This window comes from Symphodus melops (assembly GCF_947650265.1).
Source record: "Symphodus melops genome assembly, chromosome: 13".
Taxonomy (NCBI): Eukaryota; Metazoa; Chordata; class Actinopteri; order Labriformes; family Labridae; genus Symphodus; species Symphodus melops.
The window spans coordinates 24,555,730-24,577,449 of NC_136703.1; the positions used below are offsets into that span (position 1 = coordinate 24,555,730).

At 43.7% G+C, this 21,720-nt stretch overlaps 2 protein-coding genes across 5 annotated transcripts; both read left to right on the forward strand.

Moving 5' to 3' along the window:
* The first annotated feature begins 218 nt into the window (after positions 1-218).
* ccnt1 (cyclin T1) lies at positions 219-10,208 on the forward strand. Of its 4 annotated transcripts, none has more exons than XM_079359538.1 (9): positions 219-477; positions 1,082-1,163; positions 2,337-2,465; positions 3,291-3,351; positions 4,387-4,449; positions 4,579-4,624; positions 4,798-4,961; positions 5,103-5,173; positions 5,524-10,208. In XM_079359538.1, the coding sequence occupies exons 1-9, from the start codon at positions 305-307 to the stop codon at positions 6,784-6,786; spliced, it is 2,052 nt and encodes a 683-aa protein (XP_079215664.1). In that variant the 5' UTR covers positions 219-304; the 3' UTR covers positions 6,787-10,208. The 4 variants fall into 4 exon arrangements, with proteins under 4 accessions (XP_079215664.1, XP_079215663.1, XP_079215666.1 ...); XM_079359537.1 differs by having other exon boundaries at positions 4,387-4,448; positions 4,569-4,624; XM_079359540.1 differs by lacking the exons at positions 219-477; positions 3,291-3,351.
* Positions 10,209-10,323: 115 nt separating this feature from the next.
* kansl2 (KAT8 regulatory NSL complex subunit 2) lies at positions 10,324-20,886 on the forward strand. The gene is made up of 10 exons (XM_079359545.1): positions 10,324-10,433; positions 12,016-12,290; positions 12,426-12,598; positions 12,681-12,795; positions 13,160-13,323; positions 13,424-13,587; positions 14,965-15,061; positions 15,626-15,879; positions 16,867-17,064; positions 20,425-20,886. The coding sequence occupies exons 2-10, from the start codon at positions 12,040-12,042 to the stop codon at positions 20,500-20,502; spliced, it is 1,494 nt and encodes a 497-aa protein (XP_079215671.1). The 5' UTR covers positions 10,324-10,433; positions 12,016-12,039; the 3' UTR covers positions 20,503-20,886.
* The last annotated feature ends 834 nt before the right edge of the window (positions 20,887-21,720 follow it).

Below are 21,720 nucleotides of genomic sequence, written 5' to 3' on the forward strand. Positions count from 1 at the left end.
AAATGCGTCCTCTATGAAGAAATCCTGCGGTATAATCTTCTGTCTGTCTGTCTGTCTGTCTGTCTGTCTGTCTGTCTGTCTGTCTGTCTGTCCTATAGGCTTGTACATATTAGTCGTTCATTACTTGTTTTTGTTTTCAGTTATCTGTTAATGTTTACATTGGAAAGAGAGAGCGCAGTCTACCAAAGTTGTTGTTAGTGACCTCCCGTGGCCAAGTCGGGTACTGCAGCAGCGACGCTACGTTACGGGTGTGACGTAGGTTCCTGTGACGCGCAGAAATTTTAAACTATCGTCCTTCTCAGTGATGGCGGCTTCGTTTCGTTCTCTCCCCGCAAGCTGTAACAACAAATGGTACTACAACAGACAGCAGATCGACAACAGCCCCTCTCGGCGAGCTGGACTCGACCCGGACAAAGAGCTGTCGTACCGACAACAGGCGGCGAACCTGCTGCAGGACATGGGCCAACGGCTCAACGTGTATCTTTTGTCGTTAGCATGCAAGCTAGCCCAGGTTAGCTCTGTGTGAAGCCGGTCCGCACTTTGACTGTTTGCTTTCGCGTTGAGTTAGAGGTCATTTCGTTTGATGTAATGTTTTGCTGTTCACTGTGCCTTGTGTGTTTTATTCATTTTTTTACCTCGCTAACTGTATCTGGGAGCGGCGTTAGGCTTCGAACCCGGGACCGCGGAGGCCCTGTGTGGTCCGAGGGGCCTTTCAGGACGTTAGCATTAGCATGTAGCATCAGCGTGCTGTGTTAACTGTAAATAACTGCACACAGCGGGGGCAGCTTTATTAACAGCGTGTTTAAATCGTTTTGTTAATTAAGTTTAATCTGTATATTCAATACGTTATGGTGTGGTTTCTTGAAAATGAACAGCTTTCAGCTAACCTCTGACTGACGTGTGAAGCTAACTTGAGTATACACTTAGTTGTTTTTGTTGTGGTGTTAACTTGCATGAGTTTGAAGTTAATACTAAGACACGTGTTTTTAAATTTTAGTCCATTATAAAGGCTTTAATTCTGTTCATGAACCTCTGCTTGTGAAGTGTTGCTGTTACTTTGTCCTTAACTGACCTGCATCAGGTCCCAGCTCACTATTAATACAGCCATTGTGTACATGCATCGATTCTACATGGTCCAGTCGTTCACAAGATTTCACAGAAATGTAAGTATTGCTTTTTGGGTTTTTTTACACTTTAAATGTGCACTTTGTAGTTTTAGTTGAGATGTGTGTTAGTCGTGTTCAGAACTATGTACACAAACTGTCCTCAGAGCAACATCTGGTCCCTAAGGCTTTGGTCAGACTGCCGCCCAAATCAGATCAGAATCTGATCTAACTGTCCACATTACAAATTGCAAGTGATCTGATTTGCCTGTCCATAATGATTTAATCTGATCCACATTGATTTCTGTGGTAACAGGTTACGTCCAGTTAGAACAACAGCAAAAATGGAGGAGAGAGAAGTGATTATTTCTGATGCAAACAATCTTACGGCTTGTTTTGATTCTTGCTTCACTGACCAAAGTTAACTTCCAGCCTGTCGGCTCTACGTCGTTGTTATTTTTAGATGGTGTCGCTTCGAGAGTGACGCAGAAAACACATTGAAGTGACAGAGACGTTCGGGTTGAGTCGGATTTGTAGGAATCAGATTTTGAAACAATCTCCGAATGTGGTTTGAATCCGATTTGGAAGATTCAGATCTCATGTGGCATTTTGTTTTCAGACTGACAAAAAAAAATCAAACCACATACAAATCTAGATGTGCTAAAAATCAGAATTGGAGGTGAAGTGTGAGCAAGACCGTAGGGATGTAACAATTCACTAAATCCCTTCCCCGTCGTCTTGCGATATCTGCACACAGTTTTTGTCTCGTCTGTTATCTTCTCACCTCTTTTCATTTTCTGTCTTGGGGAAACCAAAGTGCTTCCACGCCTCCCAATTTAAAAGACGGTGGTACATCCTCAATTTAAGAAATCTTCCTCTGCGGATGCTCAGCGTATTATTGTGATTCATTTTCCAGTGTTTTAATCTTTACGTCCCTAGTGGCCCCTGTAAAACAGTTTGAAGATAAAATGCTACCTGAGAAAGTTTGGTGGGGGGTCCGCAACCTTGAAACTGTAACTCTCCTGGTAGATTTTTAGCTCCAAACAGTATCCAGGGATTCTTTTTTTTTTTATCTGAAAGTGAAGTTTGTTCAGCTCAGAAAAACATAGCAGAGAATTGTTTCTCCAACTTTCAAATGTCACGACTAAAACTCCACAGTGCACCTCCGTTAATCTCAAGTCACAAACAGAAACTGACCGTTTGACTCTTTTTGTCCCGTTTGGTCCTCTCCAGGTCATTTCTCCGGCTGCACTCTTCCTGGCCGCAAAGGTCGAGGAGCAGCCGAGGAAGCTGGAACATGTCATCAAGGTGGCTCACGCATGTCTCAACCCTCAGGATCCTTCACCAGACACACGCAGCGACGTAAGTGTTGTGCTGACGGGACAAACAAATCGCACGTTATGTTTCTCTGTCTCCTCTTGAGTTCACCCTGACAGGATGATTTAACGGCTCAACATGGATGAAACTCGCATCAGAACACTTTGTAATGAGTTATTTTATATCTTAATGTTTGGTGTAAAGCTGCCCCTTTTTTTGCCTCCCTGTCACCTTTGGTTTAAGGGTCACTCTTTGACTCGGGAAGTTATTACATTTTTCACAAATCCCTTTTTTCTTTTCCCAGAATAAACTGTCTGTGGCAGTGTAAGTGCAGATACCTTTAGATTCTTTTGTTTTGGTATAAAGTAAACTGCTAGAAGTTTTTTTTAAATTTTTTTAATTTGGCGCTATCTTGCATTTTTAGGCTGCCTGGTGAGGAGATCAAAATGCATCCCCGTTTTTTTTTTGTTTTTTTTAAAGCTTGCATTGATTCGCCTGACATGGACTTTTACATTGATATCATGCCACCTGTTTATTAGATTGGACTGGAGCTGTATAATATAAACATTTATTACAGGCAACAATTTGGAGCGGGAGATCAAATTGTATCACAAATATTTACTTTTAAAGATGCAGCTTTTTTGACTTCTTTGCTGTGAAACTCTGAGATAAGGTCTCTTTTTTTTTTTTTTTGTAAATCAAGTTCCAAGTTGTATGATGTGTTAAAGTCCAAGAGGGGTGTACACTGGTTTAATGCACTGTCACTCCAGCCTTCTAACTTTAGCAGCTCTTCATACATGATGGGTCTAATATGTTTGACAAAGGATAGAGGCCACCCAGTGAGTAATGTGCCTGTCCTTTCAACCTCAGGCCTACCTGCAACAAGCCCAAGACCTGGTCATTCTTGAGAGCATAATACTCCAGACCCTGGGTAAGTTGGGAAAGAAGAACTGGGTCTGTTGATGTGTGATGATAGAAAAACATTCACCCTGTTGTACAGTTGTTTACAGAAGGGTCCGGAGTGCGGAAAAGGAAGTCCAGGCTTCACGGCTGCCGCCTGCATCATCCACTGTTTCTGCTTTCTCCTCTGCCGTGTCCATAACCTTTCACATTTTCTTCTTCTCGTTCAGACTTTTGAAATCGATTACTTTGAGTTTTTTTAAACCGCTGCTTTAATCGTGAACAGTGGCTTTTGTTTTTCCTTTAATTTGATGTCTTGCTTTTAAATAGACAGCTGATAAGATGATAATAATTGTTGTTCTGTGTGGAAATAACCTTTTTTTACTGTTTATGTTTTTAAGTTTTCATGTCATGTATGACGTTACTGGAGAAGCTCATGCAAAGTGTCATCCCACTGTAATCATAGTTCTTGGTCTTCCATACATGCATTTGCTATTTTAACAATCCTGACAGCTTTCAGGCTGACTGCTGTAGGAGAGGCACAAGCAGCTTTTAGGGTTTGATAGATTCATTCATCAGAAGTGTCTCAAGCCAATCACATCCTCCTACTCACGCAAAAACAAGCAGTTAAATGTTGTGAAGGTGAAGATGACAGCTTCAATGTAAAAGGAAGAAAGTGCAACACGTAAATCCAGAGCATCCTCTGTAACGCTCTCTGTGAGTCCTGAGCCGTATTTGCGTCGTGTTGACATTGACGGGCCGGCCGGCTCATCCTCGTGTTTAAAAGCTGTCCAAGAGAGTGACGAGAGAAAAGAAGATGAACATACTCACTGCTTGTTTGAAGTGTCACATACGTGTTTTTAGCCCCCACACACGTTAGTACACAGTGTACCAATACAAACTGATTCAGCAGTTGTTGTTTTTTTAGGGACTTTTCACGATTTTTGCTTAAAAATGTTTTATTTTGGTTGTCATGGAAACTGAATGCTGTGAAATCTTTTGGATTGGTTTTGACTCCTGCATTTCATTTACCCATCTTTTGTCTTTGTCCCTTTTTCTATTACAGCGTTTGAAATCACCATTGACCATCCACATACTCATGTTGTCAAGTGCACTCAGCTGGTCAGAGGTGAGCATCTACTCACTGATTTTATATTCGTTTAAACTCTCTGAACGTATCTCGAGTTTGATTGTGAAAATATGAGATTACCGCTCCGCAGGTTTTAAGTGTGTTTTTTTTGTTCTATTGTTGTTCCAGCGAGTAAGGATTTGGCTCAAACATCATACTTTATGGCCACAAACAGGTATATCCACAGTTCACTATCACTGTCAAATAGTGCAAGATGTTTTTATTCTCTCCTCTTTTCATGTATATTTCTCAAACTCAATATACTGAATGTCTGCTCTCTTTTCTCCTCTCTCTCTCTCCATGTTTTTTTTTTTTTGTTTTCCTTCCGGGACGTATCCTGCCACATAGTCTGCACTTGACCACGTTCTGCCTGCAGTACAGTCCGCCCGTCGTGGCCTGCGTGTGCATCCATCTCGCCTGCAAATGGTCCAACTGGGAGATCCCCGTGTCGACAGACGGCAAACACTGGTGGGAGTACGTGGATCCTACGGTTACCCTCGAGCTGCTGGATGGTATGTGATGCAAATATACTTCCCACGAAGGGCTCCTTTTTAAAGCACCAGTTACAGACGGATTATTCCAAAGATTTATTTACCTTCTCCAGCTGATCTTTTTTTTTTCTCTCTCTCCTGCCTTTTCCTAACTCGTGCCAGAGCTCACACACGAGTTCCTTCAGATTTTGGAGAAAACACCCAGCAGGTTGAAACGGATCCGCAACTGGAAGGTAAAGATTCCTTTTCCTTTTTATGCAATCAAATCAAATCTCAGCACTTTTACACCTGCAACAAGGTGGCAGAGAGAGCGTGGCAGGAGGAACATTTCACAGTCTCAGTGTTCATGTTGAGGTTTTAAATGAGTCATGTTATCAGACAGCTTCAAGCATCCCCATGAAATCACAAATTATTCTGAACTGTTGTGCTTGATTTCGTCTTTCTTTGGTAGAAAAGTTTTTCATGTTTCATGCCTCATCTCCGTGGATGCTTTGTGTAAAAGTCTTCAGCACATACTTTCTGCTTTCTGCGTTTTTGTTGACGGGCTCGGCTCTAATTGTTTCCTTCTTGTCTTGGCTCCCAGGCTGGAGGTCAGACGCCAAAAGCCAAGCCCAAAGTCCAGGAGGAGGGTGACCAGAGAGACACCATGATGAGCATGATTTCTATGGCTTCATCGGAGAGCACCGTGGCGGGCCTCATGAGTCTCTCGGCTCCACCCACCACTTCTTCCTCTTCGTCCGGGGGGGAGAAGGACAGAGGAGCGGCGGGCAGCGCTCAGAGCTGGAGCGGGAAGGGTCAGCCGGCCGGATCTGAGCAGCCAAACGATGTCCACGTCCCGGCTAAAGTGTCACTGAGTGAGTACCGCGCCAAGAACGCCGACGTCCTGGCCGCCCAGAAGAGGAAGCTGGAGAACATGGAGGCCAGCGTGAAGAGGGACTACGCCAACGCTGCTCAGGCTCTCATCGGTCAGCAGCAGAGGAAGGAGAAGCAGCATCATCATCACCAGCAGTCCAGCTCCTCCACCTCCGACACGTCTAACCCGTCGCCTATTATTTTAAAAATCCCTCTGGACAAGGAGAGGCACGACAGGAGTTCACTGAAAATGCGTTTCCCCCTCGCTGGCGGAGGAAGCAGTGGACACGGTGCCAGCTCCCGGGGTCAGGACCAGGACATCAAAGTCCGAATAAGAGTGCCTGAGAAGCAGAGGAGCAGCTCAGGGGAGGAGGGTAAGAGCAGGGACAAGCACAGAGAGCGCTCCAACCACCACCACCATCATCATCACCACCACCACCATCATTCCTCCAGCGGTGCCTCGCTCTCCTCCCACAAACACTCGTCTGGTTCCAGCGGGGCGTCCGGGAGCAACAAGAAAGTCCCAAGTGACAGAACTGGCTCCTCGTCTGCTTCTCGCAAGAGGACGCACTCCCAAGAGCCCACGGCGGGCTCTCATCCTGCTGCTAAAGCCAGCAAGTCCGCCAGGAACCCCTACCAGCTGCCGTCCCTGTCTTCCTCCTCTGGACAAACTCTGGGGCCCAGTGGGGACATTCTCCCCGCACTGAGCCTCCCCCACCACCAGGGGAGCTTTTCGCACTCCAAAGGTGACAAGACGGACACGAATGGGCATGGGGCAGCGGCGGGGGCTCAGTCCAACGAGTACCAGGATACTTTTGAAATGTTGAACTCACTCCTGAGTGCGCAGGGCGTCCAGCCGGCCCAACCGTCCATGTTTGACTACAGATCCCAATACGGGGACTTCAGGTACAGCGGCGGCTCTCGAGGGAGCAACTCCAGACCCCCACCGCTTCCTTCAGAACCTCCTCCCCCACTGCCGCCTTTGCCCAAATGATTTCCTCAGCAGGAAGACGTATTATGATTTTACTTGACATCCATTTTGTTACATTAAGTATTGTAAAAATTCTCACCCAGCATTTTTTTACAGCAGAGAAATGTACTGATGAGTTTTGTTTTTTTTGTCCTTTTCTACAGTTCACGTGAGGGGCAATAATGAGACGCTTTAAAAGCTGTCCAAATGTGATTTTTAAAGAAAAGAGGAGAAAAAAAAGGCAGAAAAGTGTAAAAAATATTTTCCCCCTTTTTGTCAGAACTGAAATGAAATGTGATGACGGGACGTGTTTTTTTTTTTTTTTTATCGTTGAAAGGAAATGATCACCTTGAAATCATGAGGAAAGATTGACGTCTTCTTACCGATTGTCTTTTATAATGTTTTTATAATATGTTATTTATTCATTGAATGCTTTTAACACAGACATAGTCTCCTTTTCTACCTTTTTAAGGTTTCTCCCTCTGTTGTTTGTGGTCGGAGGGATATTTCTTCATCACGACTGTACAGGCTGGTCAGAGACTGCATGTCATGTCTCAAACGCCATCTTTTCAATATTTTTGTCTTTTTTTTTTAATATACTTTTAAAAAAAATGAGTTTTTGTTTTACACCATAACCTACAGAAATATTGGTGATTTCTCCAACCTCAGTGTTTAAATATTTTATTTTCTGCATTTCTCTGGTAAAATTGTACAAAAGAAAAAAAAAGATTGTAAAAAATGTTTTTAAAACAAACATGGAATATTTTTTAAACTTTGTTATGGGAAACTGCAAAAAAAGAGTTGTAAATTATGGAAACTTGTACTTTTTTTTGTTTTGTTTTTCTTTTTTTGATTTTCAGTCTTGCAGTCATTGTTTTAAATGGTTGTAAAATATTCATATTCAATTCTTTAATCATTACACTAATGGATAAAGTTCATACCAAGAAACTAAAACTATGGTTTATCAGAGAGTTCAAGCTGCTCGATGTGGTCACAGTGAAGGAACAGCCAGTAAAATGTGAGTTTTTAATCTTGTCGTATGGGTGAATCTTCTGTTTTCGGGGGGGGGGGGGGGACTCAGTGGACGCCCAACCATCACCTTCATCTTGTCCTGATACTACATGCTTTCATAGAAGTAATATTATCTTATCCCCATTTCAAACCAAGCGGTCCAATTCGTTTTAGTTTTTAAACATTTATTGGTGTTTCCACTGTCAAAATGTGGGCACTAAAATAAGTGATCTGCACTGCCTCAGATTTTTGGTACTCTTCTGTTGGGGCGCCTGAGCCCTTAAGGGGGGAGGGGGTACTCCCGTAGCGCCGCTCCATGGAGACCTTCGTAGGAATCGTTTGTTCACGAAGTCGTGTTCTTTGGTGAGTTTATTGGTTGTCTACACTGTGTCACTTCAGTGACGGTTGGCTGTCAAAAAGCGAGCAAGATCAAGATTAGGGTTTACTAAACCAGACCGCTTGGGGGGAAATGGGGCAACTCGACTGGAAGGACTCGTGTCATTTATAAGACTGTTCGTTGGAGGATTTTTGCCCTAAAGAAGACAAAGTTCTGGCTCATCTTTTCTCCTTGAGCTGATCATTTGTGACGCTTTAGGTTTCTGTGCAGGTCAGTGGAGTCCCCACATACCGAACTCTTCTCATCGCGTCCTCCTGGACCTCTTTGTGCACGAGGGCCACGCTCGAAACGGCGAAGGGCTAAAACGTCTTTGTATCCTGTAGCATTGAGTCTGCACTTTACTTAAACCAAGAGGCCTGCCAAAAAACCCTGAAAGAGGAGCCCCTGAACATTTTCCGTCCTCAACCAAACCCTCCTATTGTAGACGACATTCATTCTGGTACATCAAGATCTACTGGCAGCTGCGATACCCTGGTTCATCCTTCACACTGAGAAACAGAACCTTCTGTGAATTTGTCCAAAATTGGACACAAATCTAACAAGGAATTCCCCCACAGTCTAACTTGCATTAAAATAAACTGTGAATAGTGTATGTATGCATGTGAAGCAGTGCAAGAGCCTCTTATCCTCTTCCTTCTCCCAAAATGCGTTTTGTTTTTAGACTGCAACTTAAAGGTGGAGCTGATCACAAAAAAAGGATTTACAGTCGACTGGGAGTTTAACTCCTCACTCGGACAGTAAATGTTTCTTTGGAGATGCAATGCTTTCTGGTTGGATTTTTTTTTTTTTTTTGCTTGCACCTAGTAGCAAAGGGTGTGGCTGCAACTTCTCAAAACAAAACAAAAAGTAGCAGCGTCCACTGACTCTTGGTCTGAAAGGTCTGTGTCATTTGTGAAAGCCTTCTGCTGGTACTTTGTGGTGACCATATCGAGCAAAACGTACAACTACGTACTCCCAATGTCAAAGAATAACCGAACATCTATTTGTATTTACGGTCGTCTTTCATTTGTGCATTTTCTTCTGCCGGTGTTTTAAATGTGTCGACCTCTTCGTACAACCTGTCCCTTTCATGCTGGTCTGAGATTTTAAATCAAGCTAACCTTCAAGCTACATTGTCAGACTCATTGTTCTCTAGCTATCAGCAAGCCATGATTCATCAAACGTTTATATGTTTCTGACATACCTCCACTACATGTTCATAAGATGAAGTAATATACTGTCTGAATAGTTTCACTGAATGGTGGATTTTCGAGCAAAAAAAAAAGAGTAGATATTGGGCCTTTTATTTGAAAGGGAATCGGATATCATCTGTACATTGAATTCATACCGAGCTTTATATGGTTTTGATTGTATAGTATTACTGCTCTTTTATCTGCTTTCGTTTATGCTTCTAATCTAAAACTTGTGTGTTTAGGGCAGTTCACAGTAATGCAGTACAACAAACCAGCCATACAATTGTAAAATATGTGTTCCCTTTGATTATATATGGACGATAAGCTGAAAGAGTCCGGCTCTTTGCTCAGGCAGCAGAGGTTTTTATGACATGCTCAACTCTTGGTTGTGACAGGGAAATGGTAAATGCACTGAATATTTATCTCTGTAGCTTTGCCTACAATGCAATTGACAAAGTGTTCAATGTATAATGGCTAGACTATTAGAATAGATGTCCAATATATCATTATACCATAGTAAATTGTTTTTATTTGATCTGGACAAATCTTCCGATTTTTAAAAAGTATTAACTCTATGCTGTGAGAGGAACAGGACACACATTTCAAAACAAACCCATATGTGAGGAGAAAAACAAATATTTGAAGACACTCATGCAACCTTACAATGCAAAATCACATACCTACAATAAGTTGTTTTTTTCATGTCTTGGTGTTTTTAGTGACACTCAGGTCTGGAAATGAACGTTTTGGGTTTTTTTTTAAAATTTTGTTTCTGTTTAAAGGTTATATGTGAACACTGTTCTTTTTTGATATAATGTGGTTGCTTTATTCTCAATTAAAGTCAATAAAATATTTTAAGAAAACGACCCTTGAAACTTGTTTTGCAAGCTGCTGCAGTATTGTGGGTGTAAAATTGCACCGTTGGACCGCTCTTGATTGGCACCTGTGTCCGCCAATGAAATGCCTTTTAACCTCAACCAATCAGAGCGCAGAGTGGGCGGGTTTAGAGCGTGTCCTGCAGTGGCAGTTACTGCTAGAAAAACGACGTTGCATCCGAGGAAGCGAGACCCGGTCAAACCGCGGAGAGGAAGGTAAGCTATTGAGAGCAAAGTACTCGGATTTGACCGCCTTTAGGCACCCTGGATTTTTGGTGATGTCGCAAAAGACGACCACAGGCAACCTCCGGCTAGCTAAATCCGATTCGCGATCGTAAATCGTTAAAAGTAGCGGTTAGCTTGAATTAGCAACCGCTAAAACAAAGATGGCGACTCCGTGAGTGAAGGAGTGACGCAGGAAGAGAGGCGGGCAGAAGCTCGGCGTGGCGCCTGCTTAAAAGAAGACAGAGAAGCACTTCTGATTAATTCAAATCTACAAAAATAAAAATGTTCCACTCAGCGATACTACGCCCTGTATGTGGTGGATATGAGTTTTAGTCATATGTGTAATGTTTATTGATTTTAGAAGCTAATAAAGTTAATAATGCGGATCTGACAAGCCACCTGACCTGCTCTAATGTATTTATTCTGAATAATATAATTCAAACGTCAAAGGACGTTTTTTTAACACAGCTCATTAATTCATAATATTACGCATGTGTGCTTTAAAACAATTTTAGATTTTAATTCTCTCCATGTATAATAAGCCATGCGGTGCTCTAATTCATAAACTATAACATTAGCTTTTGATTTACCCAAAATGTCAATATATGTTTCTGCTCACTTATTTAAGCCTTTGTCTGAACAATAGTGCAAAGCCACAGTTTTTTTTAGCTTCATACAAAAATGCCAAATATGTTAACAAGTCTTTTGATTTTAGATCTATCATAGAGTATTTTGTCTAGAAGAATAGCAACTATTAGTGTAAATGTATTTTAGGTTGATCAGTCATATCGGTCCATATTCCACATATCCATGCTAGATGTCTTTATCAAATGCCAGAATGTATTTCAAAAGGTTTTATGATTATCTCTTAGACACCAATTAAAGTTAAACTTGCAGTCTTGATTTGTCAGTGACCATTAAAAACGACAAAATGGGATTTAGTTTAGGGGCCATGTTAAAGCCTGGGGCGGAGGTCTCCGGACAGTAAGACTGATTTCAGAGCACTGGATTCTTGTGGACGCCCACAGCAGATTATGCACTGTTATAATCACTGACAGACTTTGACGTTTATGACTGTGAGTGTGTTTCACCACCAAAGCACCCCTGGGTGGGGTTATCAGGGCACCGTAGGGCTGTGTGTGACACCGATAGAGCAAACTGTGATTGTAAATACTCGGGAAGAGGATCTCGCGTGAATTTACAGAAATCCCGTTTATTAGGCGAGAACAGCAGGTGAATCTGTGTCTGTTTGGAGGATGAGACTCAATCATATCAATAGATTCAACATTTGAGGTTATTTAATTGTTCACATATTTCTTCTTTTCCATTGAAGTTTCATTCCCCTGTGGTTGTTATTGATTGGGTGAAATGTCTTTTTTTTTTCTTTGTTATGAAAAGTTTGATGTGTTGTGTGAAGCATTTTGAATTGGCTTGTTGCTGAACAGTGCTTTATAAATAAACGTGCCCTGCCTCACTGTCACACGGGACGAAAAGCAAAATGTTCTCTTATTTAAAGAGTATATAAATGCATTGTGTCCGTTTCTCTCATTAACAGATGTTCTGTTTGTTTCAGCTCTATTTATTTTACAGACTTAAAATGAACAGGATACGAATCCACGTTTTGCCTTCGAGTCGGAACCGGGTGTCCCAGACCCCTCGTCCCCAGGAGCCCCAGTTCTGCTCCTTCACACAGCGGCCGTGCTCTCAGCCCCGCCTGGAGGGCCTGGAGTTCTGCATAAAACACATCCTGGAGGACAAGAACGCCCCGTACAAGCAGTGCAGCTACGTCTCTGCCAAGAACGGCAAGCGCTGCCCCAACGCGTCTCCCAAAGTGGAAAGGAAAGATGGGTGGGTCAAACAAGAACATCGTATCTGCTGTTAACAAGTTTGGGTCTTTTGTCCCGAGAGGACAGGGGACACAAACGATGAACTCCTCTAAAACACAATGGGAACGTCTAACGCAGGACTGCATCTCTTTTTCAGAGTAACATTCTGTGCCGAGCACGCTCGCAGGAATGCCATGGCCCTCAGAGCTCAGATGAGAAAGCCGTCCTCTAATCCATCCCCAGAGGTACTTCTGTCCCAGCTGAGTGGTTACAGCAGAGCGGAGACGCACGGCGCCGACGGGAGCCGGTCTGAAGCCAACCGTATCCTAGGTAAAGTGCTCAGTCTGGGATGTATAACTGTAGTTAAAACTATACTCAAGTTTTAACGTTCCTGTGTCTTTATTCTGGACAGACGAGGAGAGTCTGAGCGAGGAGGAGCAGGGTCCGATGGTGTTAGACCAGACGTGGAGAGGAGACCCGGACAGTGATGCCGACAGTGTGGACAGTGATCATGAAGATCCTCTAAAGTAAGCACAAACAGACCGTGCTGTGTGAAGAACCAGAGGAACTGCTCGCTGAAAATAAACCTAAGCCGCTGCAGAAAGAGTTTGTAAATTGATATTACAAACAACGTTCAAAACTCCGAAGTTCTTTAAATGTAAAGAAGCATGTGGGATTTACCAAAATCCAAAGCTCTCGCAAATTACTCTCTGAGAGGAAGAGAGCTGCAGAAAATCTGGTTCAAAACGAGGCTCGTTATAACCCGTAAATGTTGAGCTTACCAGAGGCTCGTTATAAAGTTTTCCGCCTGCAGCATTTATTTGAAGTCTGTTGTGCAGGTGATAAAAGCACGGCTCTTCTCACAAGTAAGCGTCTTTGTTTATTTTGCAGACATGCGGGAGTTTACACAGCAGAGGAGGTGGCGCTCATCACTCGAGAGAAACTCATCCGCTTACAGTCTCTCTACATCGACCAGTTCAAACGTCTCCAGCACCTGCTGAAGGAGAAAAAACGTCGATATCTGCACAACCGTAAAATGGAGCACGAAACTCTCGGTGAGTTAAACCACATTTCATTTTCAGGAGGTCCTCGCACTGGTTTTCAGTCGGTCTAACAGCCCTCTGTCCTGGTTCTGTTTGTTTGTGTTGATCTCAGGAAGCAGCCTGCTGACGGGGCCTGAAGGTCTATCCATGAAGGAGAGGGAGAACCTGAAGAAGCTCAAAGCTCTGCGCCGGTACCGTCGTCGGTATGGCGTGGAAGCCCTGCTGCACCGGCAGCTCAGGGAGAGGAGGCAGGCTGTGACGGATGGAGCTCAACAGGTGAGATCACAGAGTCTGACGAGAGTCCGTTTAAGGGTTCAGTTTCCAGCAACAACTTTCACCGTCAAAGTGAGGAGAGTGAAAAGGAACGCCTCAGCTTTTGGCTTCACTAGTGACCTTTCACCTTTTCGTCAGGAGGTTATGCTGCGTTTTCTTTTTCATGCTCAGGGTACAGTCCGCTCTTCCACTTGTTCTGTCTTCCATCGTGTTGCACTGGAGGGAGACATTTTTAAACAGATGGCTCTTAAAGGATCTGTATCGTAGACGCCACAAGAGGGAGTCATCGGATCAACTGGCTCTCGAGGAAGTGAACTCATTGTCTCTTCAAAGTCCTCTACATTTTTCATTACTGCGTTATATTGAAAATGGTTTGATGTCCCTTCATTTAATTATTTCTAAAATTAACATGATAGGAAGTGAAGAGATTGCGAGATCTTCGTTTATATTAAACAACAGCTCACGGCTCTAAAAAGCAAAAAACGTGATAAACACATTTTATGAAAAACAAAAAAACCAGTAACGAGGAGTTTTATTTAATAAAACAGGCACAGATATCATTTGACTGTTTCTGGAAACGTATCAAAGTTTAAAGGTCTCGTATCATGACGAGCCGTCAGCGAAGGTCAGACTGAAACAAACGCGATGATTCAGACTTCAAATTACTTTGTACGTCTGATTTATGTGGACTCGTAAAGTGTTGTAATCAGAGTTGCTTCAGCTGCTCGTCGTGTCTGTTTATCACGAGGGGATCGTCTGGAGGTTACGGTCAGCTTAACACGAGCAACGCTATCACTCGGCCTGCTGCTGGAGCAAACTCCGTTACACACACACACACACACGCAACACACACACACACACGAGCGATATGAATGGGTTGTTTGTAAATGACATGTTACATAATGTCAGAGCTCAAACCAGAAAACAATCTTGTTCCTGCGTATTTAAACAAACGAGTTTTTCCACAGAAGGCGTTTTGGTTTTGTGTTTTTGATCCTCATCACGGACATAAACAAATTCTTCTTCACTAACAAAGATCGGGTTCATGTTTATGTGTGTTTTGTAACTATAGCTGGAAGTGTAGCGACGTGTTCACAGCGGATACAATATATGACATTATTAAGGATGAGTTACAGTCGTGACAAAGTGAGGCGTAGAAACTTTTTCTTTTAAAGATCTGAAAACGTTCTGAACACGAATCCTCGATGAAAACCAAAACAGTTTTTTCAAACGTTGCACCCTGATGATTTTTTTTTAAATTCATACATACCCAAGATAGTGACCCCGTATCCCTTCCTGTTGTGGAAATACTGTTTGTTTTGTCTTCAGCACTTCTTCCCTTTTTTAAACTCTCCTAATGCTTCTTTCCTCTTTTTGCAGCCGCACACGAGAACCGTGTATGAGAAGTGCATGTCTTTCGTGGAGGGAAGCCGCTGCACCAATCCCTGCCTGCCTATGACCCGGCACTGCTTCTCACGTATCCTCACAGAGCTTTGCCTCAGCAGCAGTCGTATTCATTGAACGTCTCCTTTTTGTTTAAATGCTCATGTAGCCGGGTTCTCTCCTCCGTGGAGCCGTCTTCACTCCGGCCCCGATCAAGACCAGCAACTTGCAGTAGCTGCTGGTTTCAAAGGGCGCCTACATAAACTCCTTCCTGTGGTCTGTTGATTTTTCCCAGAGTTACAAAGGGACTAATCAGTTCAGTTGGAAGGCATAAACCCTTTTTTATCCTTCCTTAATCTTTCACTGGATTTCATGCTCTTTATACATACTGAGCTTTGAGTTCTGAAGGTAACTCAAGTTTCCTCTGTGATAAAGTTCTGACAAAACCACTCAGACGGATCAAGAATAAAGTCGAGCCATTAACACAAGTTGCACCTTGTTGAGAAAAAAAAATCCCAAATGGGACATTTTAAAAGTATAACCTGATTTGTTGTTTTTTTATCACAGGTCAGAGTTAGTTTTTGTTTTATTATTTTTTTTATCATCGTTGATTTCTGTGATCTCTGCGTGTCATCGTCCTTGACGGCGTTGCGCTCAGACATCTGCCAGGACAGCAACCAGGTGCTTTTTAACAAGTGCCCGGGCAGTAAAGACGTCCCGTGTGACCGCACCGTGCACATGGGTCAGTCAGACGACCCGCGCTGCTCGCTCCACCTCAGCCTGCCTCCGCCCATGTACCAGCCCGAGCAGGAACATCCGCCGCAGGAGGCCGTCAGCGCGGCCAGCAGAGACATGTACCTGAGCGCAGCCGAGCTCCAGCCCACAGAGAGCCTTCCCCTCGAGTTCAGTGACGTACGTAGGAATGAGGTTCTTCAGCGTGTGAGCATCGTCTGATACTCCACTTGTGGTGTTAAGGGTTCAAATCCTATCGTGTGTCTGCCTGCTCAGTGGGTCATCGTACAGCCCACTCTGGTCTCGCTCATCGGTGAGACGTGTGTCGGACTGGAGCAGGAGAGAAAACACCAAATAGTCCAGAAATGTTTCAAGAAGACGTGTTTAGAGTTTAGACTTCCATTCATTGTCTATGTAGAAGCAAAGTGTTTTTTCTTTTCTGCTTCAAAAGACGAGGGCTCGTTCAGTCACGTTAACGGGACCCCCAGTACGCCGATTCATCGCGGCAACACCTGACAGAAATGCGTCTTGTACGTTAACCCTCTTGAGCACGAGATCCTCAGCGAGTTTGAAAAAGTTTTATGAAGGAAAAGAAAAAGTAACACTGCTGCATCAACACAGAGAGAAACGGTGTAGGATGAATCCTCAGCTAACTAATGATCCTCGACTGAAGGCCAGACCTAAAGTATCCCCAACAACGTGAAACAAGCCGGATCTTTAGTCAGACAAACAGACTCAGTGACAGGAAGAGGAAGTGAAACTGTGTCTGTCTCAGAAAGAGGAAGTAGACCGAGAGGAACTCTGCGTCCATTGAAGAAAATGAAAATGTCATTTTATTTATAAATCGCTTCCAATCAAAGTGCAGTACAGATACTTAAACCAATCACAGTCGAGCTGCTCCAGGTTAGGGTTCACAGACTCTGTTACCATGGTAACCCCTCCTGGAGCAGAACCTCCAGAGTGTCCCTCATGTCTGAAACGCCTCTGGTGACCAAACTACTGGGATGAAAGTGTCCTTAAAAAGCCACGGAGAGGTTCCTTGTAGTGTCTTCCTGTTTAGACGCAGGAGCTCATTCTGGTAGTTTATAAACCTGTAAATCACAACACACAGCTGCTCCCAGGTGAAGGTTCAGGGTTTGATCTCACCGATGTTCCTCTGTCATTCAGGACCTGGATGTGGAAGGGGACGGCATGCAGGGTCCTCCGTCCCCCCTTCAGTTCGACACGGCCCTGGCGCTGGAGGACCAGACCATCCGAGCCATCGCCGAGGCGCCGATGGACATCCTGACGGGAGAAGACGCCGACCTGGACGCCTCGGGACAGGAGCTGTCGGAGAGGGATGTGGACGCCATCATGGATGAGCAGGTTAACTCTTGATAAAAAGACTGCCACACCTCGGCGTCCGTACACCGTGCCAAAACAACAATCCTCCAGTTTCATTGTATGTCATGCTGCAAGCTGGGTTTAATAAAATCTCTGTCTCACTCTGTGTCAGTACTAAATACTTTTCAAGGTTCAAGAATCGGAGCGTTGCGATGTTATCTGGGAAAACATGAAACTAAAAGACTAAAATGATGATATCCTGACAAGCTTCTTGTGTAAATGATGAAAAACAACGTCCACATTTCTTATTTTTATGGCGGCTGTCGCTCAGTGGTATAGTTGGCCGTTTATTAACTGTACGGTCGGGGTTCGATTCCCAGCTCCTGCCGCCACACGTCCGATGTGTCGCTGTGAAGAACGCTTAACGCCAAGTTGCTTCGTCTGCAGCTTCATAGGTTTAGTGACTTGTGACTCAGCAGCCATCAGTGAGTTTGTCTGCTGACTACACGAGACTTTAGAAAGCCGACTTCATTGAATATCTTTCACTTGAATACGAAACTTTCTCGTTGCCATGGTTGCGAAAAAAGTGTGCTTTTTATCCTCCTCTTTGCTGAACTGCGACCTGCAGTGCATGCATGCACTTTAAAGCTGGTGGCTAAGTGCTGCACCTGCTCGTCAGTTACTAACAGACAGGTGGGTTTACTTTTCATGATAAGCGCTTCAGGAGTGTTGACATTTTCGGATTAAGTACCTCAAAATAGAACCAAACCGTCAAACATCCATTTTCATGAGAAGGGTGCGTAGGAGAGCGATGTGTCCATCAGGACCTTAACGGTAAACTCCTTCAGCCTGCCGACGCTGCCGATCAATGTTTGAATGTGTTGATGAACTCGGATAACTGGAGCTTTAACAGAACTCCAGATAAACGGCCCGTCTGAGGCTCGACGGGACAAGTGTGGGAAAGTGAATGATTCAAGCTGAAGCCCGTCAGACGCATGAACTCGCTAACGATGTCACAACTTTAGATGTGTCATCAAAAACCAAACAAGATGAACAGAATGAGATACCGGGGACTTAAAGGTCACGTTCTCCAGAGGAAACATAAACCGTAAGATAGCAGGTTCAAAGTCAACAAACCGTCTGTGTCTTGTGTTTTACTCTTTGCACTTAAAAAAAAACCTAAAGAACATATTAAGCTGTGTATCCAGCCATCTCATGTCAAATGTTTTCACGCTTCATACCAAAAAAACTCCAAACCATTATTTGGTGACAGATGAAAAAACCCCCAAAAGACTGCCTCAGCGGAGACCAGCGAGGAGCAGAAGAGGGGCGGGGCTTCTTTGATGTAGGTTTCCCTTAAAACTGTGACTGAATCCGCTCATACACCGACGTCAGAACAACCCTCTGAGATAAAGAGGACAGGAAATACAAGGTCTGTCATGTGCATGGGAAATGTTGGGATTCCTTTTGGTGCGTGCATCTCAAACCCGAGGCGAGGTTGTTTGTTTACAACGGGCTAATGGAAAACAGGCGACGGGTCGGTTGTGCAAATGTCAATGGGGAAAAAACCCCCTCTGAATTTGCAGCAACAGAATCTAACTCGGTGGCCTCCTCCTCTCAGGCGGGGTCCTGGAGAAAGTCCTGGAGCTCACTAATCCCTTCAAGTTCATTTATTAAGATGGAAAAAAGGACAAATGTTTCGATCCAGTTCGTCTACATCACAGTCTATAAATATTCCTGTCGTGATTCCTTTTTTTCTCCTCTTGTGCTGTAATCAAGACCACACTAATCGAGACCAGAGCGCTCAGAGGCCGAGACTTTCAGGGCTGAGACCAAGACCAAGACCAAGACCAAGACCATAAATATCACTGAAGGGGACGTCACTCACTTTGACCGTAACTCCAGGAAGGATGCAGCTGTTACCAGAGATCATGAAAGAATGAAAGTTATTCGTTCTTTAAGAAGGATGACTTTCCGTCTAATCACTAGTCTAGTGGTGATCTAGATTTAAGAGTCCACCCAGACTGAGAACCGAGACCTTCAGAAAGCAGTCTCAAGACCAGGACTGATTTGGACTACTGCGACACTTCGCTCCGGCTTCTTCCTTCAGATCCTGCGTGAGAGGAGGAGTCTACGGTCTCTCTCTCCATGAATTTGTGGAGCAGCTGCAGCGAAAGAGTTTCCTTCTAATCTGCAAAGATCACTTCTAAAACCAGAGTCGTACTTTGATATCGATGACGTACAAAACAACTCAAACCGCCAAAGAACCCGTACAGCAAAAAACTCAACAAATATACTTAACCAATCACGAGCCGGCGTCAGAACCCAACAACACGAGCTGAGAACAAATCAAAGCAATAACAGAGGAAAGAGTGAAGAAGTAAACAAACAAGAACAGATGAAGTTAGTTTGATGAAATGTGACTAAATCAGAACATCAAAATGAACGAGAGCAGTTCAAGGAATATAAAACAGTAACTTGAGATAAAAGAGAGAGAGTACAAACAGAGAGCTGTGAGAGATAACATGAAGAAGATTACAAGTGTAAAGACTGTAAGAAGACATGAAAAAGGACGTTTTAAGAAGAGATCTAAAGGACGTGATTGAGTCTTATCTCCTCAGGGACGTCGTTTCAAAGTTGAGGGTCCTGACGGAGAACGCGCGGCCATCTTTAGTTTAGAGCAGTGGTGTCCAAATTTTTTTCTTGCGGGCCAAAATTGTCGCGTTAGAATCGCTCACGGGCCACAGGGTTGTTTTGTTTTGTTTTTTTAAATATTGGAAGGAACTTTTTGTATTTTGACCTCTTCAAAAAATTATGCAAATACACAATAACTAGTTGCAGTGGGAAACTGTTGTGTTCTAATTTTTTGGAAAGAATAGTCAGGCTTTTATAGGTCTCCCTCGCTAACATGAAAAAGAAAAAAAAGAACGAAATACCATCTGATGAGGCCTTGGGGCCAAAATCTTCTGATTCTTCGATTTGAAGTCAAGGGCCACAAAAAATCCACTCAAGGGCCACAAATGGCCCCCGGGCCGCACTTTGGACACCCCTGGGTTAGAGCGAGCAGGAAACCCCAACCTGAGGATGAGAGGCCTCCTCGATTTAATGTGTTTCAATGAGAGAGAGAAAGTTGCTCTTCAGGACCAGACAGACGTGTCGAGGGCAAACAGACCTCGAGTTTGGTAAGTGAGGCTGTTTTAAGGATTTAAGATTTTAGAGCTTGAAATAAAACGTTCTTCTAGAAGGAATCCTGCTCTTCTTAAATGAAGCGTTTCGGTTGCAGCTTCTTTATTAACCTGCTCCTCGCTCCTCGCTCTCAGCACCTTGTCTGCTAAAAGTGCTGAGATGGATCTTAAATCGTAAGCCTGTCCCGCTGCGTCCTGACCCTGTTCTCTTCTACAGGTCGTGTCGGAGGTCGTAGGAGGAGAAGAAGAGGCCACGGAGAATTTACTCCAAGACGTCAACGCAGCTACAGACTGAAAAAGAAAAAACACCCCTCTCTGCAGCATCTATCTAAAGACGATGGAGACGATTACGGCTGCATATCAACCAGAAGAAGACAGAACTTCTGGGTCCAGAAGTTTTTTTTTTTTCTTTCAAGAGACTCGACGACTCCAGCTCTTTGTTTTCTGCCTTTACGACCGGATTTAAGGAGCCGTAAAGACGAGGCAAATGAGTCTGCTCTTGTGTGGAGGAAACCTTTCCTGTTTGACGCAGGACTGCAGATGTGACCGTGTTGTTTTGTTCAAATAAAAATAATGTTCAAGACATTTTTAACATAACACGATAAAAAAAAGTGTTTAAGATATGAGATCATGTGACCGCTGTGACCTCCGGGTCCATAATTAAACTGCTCTATTAAGTTTTCTGTTTGTCTGCTCCTTTGTTGCCATGGTGATTCTATCAAACGACACATTGATATAAAGGTAGACATTGTCATTATGCATTATAACAGTGTATAGCAGTCACTTCAGCGTCGCTCTTTTTACGTCACGTCTTACCTCCGGAGACTTGGTGCATGTGTGAACAACCAGATAATTAGTTTATTAAGGGGGCGGTCGTCCTAAAATTCTCCAGAAATTTTCAAAAGTGCAATTGTAAAAAACGGCTCATTATTCTCACCGTGGCGAAAGCAGTCCTGTAGTTTCAGAAAGCAGGAATCTTTTGGCGGTATGAAATAGTCCCAGTCTCTTATTTAGTCCCAGTCTCTTATTTAGACCCAGTCTCTTATTTAGACCCAGTCTCTTATTTAGACCCAGTCTCTTATTTAGTCCCAGTCTCTTATTTAGACCCGGGTCCCTGCAGTGGAAATGATCTATCGAAACACGTTGATTTACAGCACAGTGAAAACATTAAAACATGCGATAAGTTGTGCGACTTGTGCCCGGCCAATCAGACGTCACAGAACGCTACAATGACCTGACCAATCAGAGGCCCCTTCCCCCCTAAAATCCCTGGACCTTTGGAAAACCCCTGAGCAGGGTCTTTTATTATTTACTCCATACCTGAACCTAGAACCTGGTTCCTTTGGTGGAGACGTGTGTCGCTCTTCAAACGGACCCTGGTTCTGCTGGAAAGTTCCTGCAGTTGAAAAGAGGCTAAAGTTTCTCCTGTGGTGGAAACACAGCTTCGCTCCATATACATTCACTTTCAGTGTGTGTTTTATTAGACTTAAGGGTTAAATAGTTCTCATCCAGT